The sequence below is a fragment of the Vulpes lagopus genome, chromosome 2 (assembly GCF_018345385.1).
Source record: "Vulpes lagopus strain Blue_001 chromosome 2, ASM1834538v1, whole genome shotgun sequence".
Lineage (NCBI taxonomy): Eukaryota > Metazoa > Chordata > Mammalia > Carnivora > Canidae > Vulpes > Vulpes lagopus.
Window position 1 is genome coordinate 166585123 of NC_054825.1, and position 6000 is coordinate 166591122.

At 52.7% G+C, this 6000-nt stretch overlaps 1 protein-coding gene across 1 annotated transcript in view; it reads left to right on the forward strand.

Annotated features, from left to right (window-relative positions):
- OPA3 (outer mitochondrial membrane lipid metabolism regulator OPA3) overlaps window positions 1-5640 on the forward strand; it is a 46917-nt gene extending 41277 nt beyond the window's left edge. Inside the window, exon 2 of the mRNA XM_041746366.1 lies at window positions 2165-5640. Within this exon, the coding sequence (XP_041602300.1) occupies window positions 2165-2601 (437 nt within the window). The 3' untranslated portion in view covers window positions 2602-5640. The remainder of the gene's footprint in view (window positions 1-2164) is intronic.
- Window positions 5641-6000: the final 360 nt, after the last annotated feature.

Genomic DNA, 6000 nt, shown 5'->3' on the forward strand with positions numbered 1-6000 from the left:
CCCCCACCCCTCGTGCCTACACCCAGGCCCGACTGCTGACCCAGGTCCTCATGCTCTGTCCACAGTGCCATGTGGGGACATTCCCCCAGCAATGCCAGTAGAAGTAGTGCTTTACTTCGTTACCACTTTCCGGCCACAATGCCCTGTGGTCCCAGCATGAAGGATCAGGTGACAGTTACAGGCCTGGCACCCTTGCGGGTGGGGTTTGGTCATCACCTCCCCATTTTACAGAGGGGGCTCAAAATGGGCTGTCATTGCAATAGGCAGCAGAGCTTCAGGCAGACCTCGGTGTGGGAGGGGTCTGGACAGCCAGGACTCCAGGAACCCCACAACACCAGGGCCTCCATAACAGTTCGTGGTAACAGTGCGTGCCACAGGAGCAGTTCTCGGGGGGCCCTGGGTATGCTCCTTTAGATCTTAACTGCTGAAGGCAAGCAGAGCTCCTCTAAACATTTTTGCTGCCTCACCCCTTTAAAACATTTAAAAGTTATATACCCTCTGGTGCATTTTCAAGGTGACAGCTAAAACTTCTGCATGAATTCAAGTAGATGCAGAGGATATAATTTCTGGTGTGTCATGAATATTGACATTTCCAAGCAGAGTTGGCGCCATCCTTCCTTGGAAGTATCTAATGCAGTCCCCATAACTCTTGTGATTTGGCGCCTGCTACTCTTGGTTTGAAGGGGAGAAAAAAATGAACAAGCCGTTCTTTTACACTCAGAAATTTCACATTGTTCCTTGACCTTCGTCCTTGAACTTCTACTTACATTTCCCTTGCAGCATTCTTTCTAATAAAGTCTGTGTCAGCAACCAAAACATGTACAGAAATCCAAATTTCAATTTTTGTTTCATTTCTGGTGACCATAAGGTTATAAATGTTTAAAAATATCTTCCTCTGGATTTTAAAAATTATTAGTGCACACTTCACTTAAAACATTCCATACAGGGGATCCCTGGGTGGCGCAGCGGTTTAGCGCCTGCCTTTGGCCCAGGGCGTGATCCTGGAGACCCGGGATCAAATCCCACATCGGGCTCCTGGTGCATGGAGCCTGCTTCTCCCTCTGCCTATGTCTCTGCCTCTCTCTCTCTCTCTCTCTCTCTCTCTTTCTCTCTCTTTCTCTCTCTCTCTCTCTCTGTGACTATCATAAATTTAAAAAAAAAACATTTCATACATTATGCGTTTGTGTGGATAATTATGAAACATTGAAAGCAAAGCGCTGTGTTGGACACGAACCTCCAAATGAACTAGACAGCGATGTCATGTATCCTGGATGAATATGAATTACTGCAGAGGGAGTCAGGGTCCGGCATCAGTTCTGCCTTGGTTTTTTAAGACTCACATGCTGAGAATCTCCCTGCACAAAGAAACAGCTAGGCAAGAAAGCTCTCGTTCCAGCAGTACCAGTCAGCTCATGAGCTTCTTTCAAGGTACGTGCCCTACACCTCACCACGAAGAGCTCACAAGGCCATTAGCTACATCCTCAGGGTTGGTGAAAATTAAGGATGGGAGCCACCAGACCTGCCGAGAGGACGGTCTGTGGACAGGTCTGTGAACCCCTGTTCACAGTCGCTTTGCGTGCATTCCCACATTCTGGCTGCCCTTTCTTTGGAGCCAGGAGGTCCCACTACCCTGCAGCACTAACTCGGAATTAGGGGAAGATTTGAAAAGAAAGACAGGGCAGGGGTAGGGGGTATTGGAGGTCTGCCTTTCTTCTGAGAAGTGGGTTGGAGACTGTGTCAGGGGAGGAGGATGCTTGGCTGTCCTGCTGGTGGCTTGATGGGAGGAGCAGAGGGAGCTAAGACTCTGGCAATTAAGCCTTCACACCTTCCAGGGACTTTGTGTCCTGGGAGCTCCTTGTAACCCTACAGGGGCGTGTGTCTCCATGCCACCCCCAAGTCTAAGGATTTCCCCTCCTGGGCAGGGTTTCTTATTCCTGGATGCTTGGCAAAATCCTCTGGGAATTTTTAAAAGATACCTTGGGGTCACCCCAGGCCAGTGACACAAGATCCCTGGGCTAGGCCAGTGCAGATCTTGTTTAAGGCAATGCCCCTGGTGATTCTGGCCGTGGTGTCCCAGGTGCTCCAGCCTGGACACCGAAATGCGGAGGGGTGCGGTTTGTAGGGGGCTCTTGGCGCACGACCTGACCCCTCTCTTCCCCCGCAGTGTACCACTGGGTGGAGATGCGGACCAAGATGCGCATCATGGGCTTCCGGGGCACAGTCATCAAGCCCCTGAACGAGGAGGCTGCCGCCGAGCTGGGCGCCGAGCTGCTGGGTGAGGCCACCATCTTCATCGTGGGCGGTGGCTGCTTGGTCCTGGAGTACTCGCGCCACCAGGCGCACCAGCGTCACAAGGAGGAGGAGCAGCGCGCCGCCTGGGACGCGATGCAGGACGAGGTGGGCCGCCTGGCGCTGGCGCTGGAGACCCTGCAGGCGCAGGTGCAGGCGACATCGCAGCAGAGTGCCCTGGAGGAGTTGCAGGCGCAGATGCAAGAGGTGCGCACCCAGCTCTGCATCCCGGAGCCATCGTCGGTGTCCCAGGCCACGTCCACGTCCAAGGTGGTGTCCACGTCCCAGGCACAGGAGCCTGCGGAAGTCTGAACTTGGCCGTGGTTGTGTGTGCTCTGATGTGGCCTTCTCCCCATACTCCCCGCCGCCTGTGCTGGCCCAGCGGAAATCACCCGGATCTTGATGGAACTTGGATTCAGTCGGCCCCTACCGACCAGCGGTACCTTCCACTGGGGCCAGCCCCCAGCCAGTGAAGGTGCCAGTGTAGCACCCTCCAGCTCTAACTCATAGGTACAGACCGCGTGCCCATCGCTGCCCCCCAACCACACTGACCTGTGAGGTCCCAGCCAGAAGGACAACAGGCTCACTCTTCTGGCAGAAGAGAAAAGGAACCCAGACTTGAGCTGAACCAAGCTGTTACCCCACCCTCACCCCCATTTCCCTGATAAATGTTACCCTTCCCTGGGCGCTCATCCTGTTCACTGGAGAACCCCCTTCCCTTTGTCAATAGGCACAGACCATTGTAAAGAAATGCGGTGTCGTTCAGTGAACTTCTGTCCCCCTCATCTAAGGTTGGCTCTGGCTGGTTTCCCCACTCTCTTTGAGGGAGAATAAAGAAGGGATCCTGCCTTGCAGTGGATCCACTGAATGTTATATCTTCCCCCTTAACCTGATCTGTGGCACCCTACCGAGACCCCAGATGACTATTCCAGCAGATCCCCACCCCCCAGTCCTGCAGTCTGGCACAACCCACTGGAATGTCTGTGCAGCGCCTCTCTGGCACTGCCCTCCCAACACCACTTCCATGGGTGGAAAAATTGAACCTGCTCAGGCTGATCCAACCTGCCTTTCCGCCTGGCCCCCTGTCCTCCCTCCTCCAAGTCCCTGAACCTTTCCTGACATGTCGTTTCCTACCTTCCTCACTGTCTCCTTCAGTGGCCTCTCTCAGCGCACTGCCAGCCACGAATTAGATGATCACATTCCTCATGTTCCATCCAAATCTCTTGACCTGTGTGCCCTTGCCCTCCCCCACTGAAGCTCTGGACTGTCCCACAGCCCCCTTCGTGCAGCGGTGCCCCCCTGCCTCCAGAGCCCTCAGCCCCATCTCCCTCCCACTGGGCCAGGCCACCAGTTGGTCCTAACCTTTATTAGATTCCCAGGGCGACCATAACATGACCACAAATGTGATGGCTTACAGCCACAGAAGTGTGTTCTCTCACAGTTCCAGAGGCTGGAGATCTGGAATCAAAGTGTCAGCAGGGCAGCCCTCCATCTGAGGGGCATTGGTGGGAAGATCCTTCCTTGCCTCTTTTAACTTCCAGTGACTGCACATCTCCAGTCTCTGCCTCTGTCTCCATGTGGCCTCTTGTGTTTCCTGGAAAGGCACCTATCATTGGATTTAGGGCCCACCCTAAATCTAGAATGATGTCACTTCGGGATCCTTAACTTATTTACAGAGTTGGGGTTTTGTTGTTTTGTTTTCCCAGCTATTCTTACAGTCACAGGTTCCGTGGGTTATCGTGTGGGAGCCACTGTTCAACCCACTATACCTCTGCACCCCAAGAGTATGCTGGGACTCTTGCCCATCCCACGGGATGTGTGGCCTTTCCCTCAGGGGTGATAGGAACCAGGAACCAGCCTTTACTGCTGGGTCTCTTCCAGGAATCTCACTGATACAGGAGGGCTGTGGCTCCCAGCAGTCTGCATTCTGTTCTGCAAACTGTCAATGCTCTATTGCCTGAGTAAAAGCCCGAGAGTGAGGAAGTCATCTTAAGGATGTCTGAGGACATAAGGATCCTCAAAATTGGTACAAGCCTCGTTAAAATTAGAGAAGCTGATGTGCACTAAATTAGGGCAGTCATCTTATGAACTCTTTCCCAGATTGGGAAATAAGCCGAGGGGAAGCAGAGGGACATGCCCAAGGCCACGAAGCCAATGAGGGACTGGCTGTCCATGGTAATAAGAGAAGTAATAAGTACATAAGAAGAGTGGGGGCGGGGGCTCAAGGAAGGAGATGGGGAAAGGGTGCAGGGTGCTGGAAAGCACCAGTGCTAGACGAGGAAGGGGAGCAGGGAGGCAGTTACTGTGGAGGAAGAGTGGTTAGGGATCTACACAGAAGCCCAAGGCATTTCCCAGAGACAGTGTTGAGAGTGGGGCACCTTCAATTTCCAGTCCAAGCAGTCCCAGACCACACTCGAAATCTTAGCATTTAATGAGCAGAGTTAGATCCAAGATCCACCGTACCTGGCCAGGTTCCAAAAAACTGTAGGTGAAGCGGGAGAAACAGGCTTGCTCACCACTCTTTCCTTCTTCACCTCACCTCCAGGGGTTGGGGTGGGGGTTGGCGGGGTGATCTGGACACCACACCTCCCCAGACAGAAAACCAAGACACTGGGGTCCTGAAAGATCATTGTAATTCCTTCTAGAAGGGGAGGAGAAACTGACCGTAGAGGGAGCTGAGGAGGTGGGTCCTGGGTGGAGGTGTCTTTAAAGTCAGAAGTGACCTTAGTGGATAAATGAGAAGATGGCCAGAGATATCAGTGTGGAGGGGTGATGGACAGAGCCAGCTGAGCAGGCTCAGTACCCGGTTTCCATGGCTACTCCTGGAGGCCCCGTGTGGCACTGACCTGTCTCTGGAGCACAGGTTGCTGGACGTCAGCGACTGATGTATCCTCTGGGATACATCCAGAGGGCCCACCCATCATGTCAATACATAGTGGCCATTAACAGTATTTTCTTCATTTCATTCATGAGAAAATGAAGGCACAGAAAGGGGGGAGTCACCCACCCAAGGACACACAGGCAGGAAAGAAGCAGGAGTTGGACCAGAAGATGGACAGCGTACCAGAGCCCGAGGTCCTAACCCTTGCACCATCTTGACCCTGATGTGGCATCGTTCTCACATCCCTGAGACTCAGAACTCAGCCCTGCGTGGCCTTCCATGAGGCCAGACCTTGTGGGATGCATGGGCTTCACCCACTGGGTGGGATCAGGGTGTGTGGAAATGCAAAGAATCCCCTCTCAAAATGCACGAGGCTGAGACCAAAGGATGGTTCATCACTCTGGTTTCCTGCTAAAGTTTTGTATACATTCTCGACTTGGGGAAGGGGGTAGAATAAATTTATAAATAAGGTTGGTTGTCTTCAAGATCGTGTATTTTTTCATATATATGTGTGTGTGTGTGTGTGTGTGTGTGTGTGTGTATACACACACATTTTAGAAACCCTGTTACAACCTTAGAAAAAATGTGTTTGATTATTCTTTCATTCGAGAAACTTTCAGGTGTCCACTGTGTGCCCCGATCTGTTTTGTGTCGCGCTGGGGTCGCAGAGAGGGGAAGAGCACATACAGACATTTGCTTTTCCAGCATTACCTGCCTGCCCCTCGGTGACTGGAGAAGAAGGAGCCCGGCTGAATCCAGACTCTCCCCTTCCTGAGGCACTCAGCACAAGCACGGGAGTAAAACACAAAACCCATGAACACTGGCTCCTA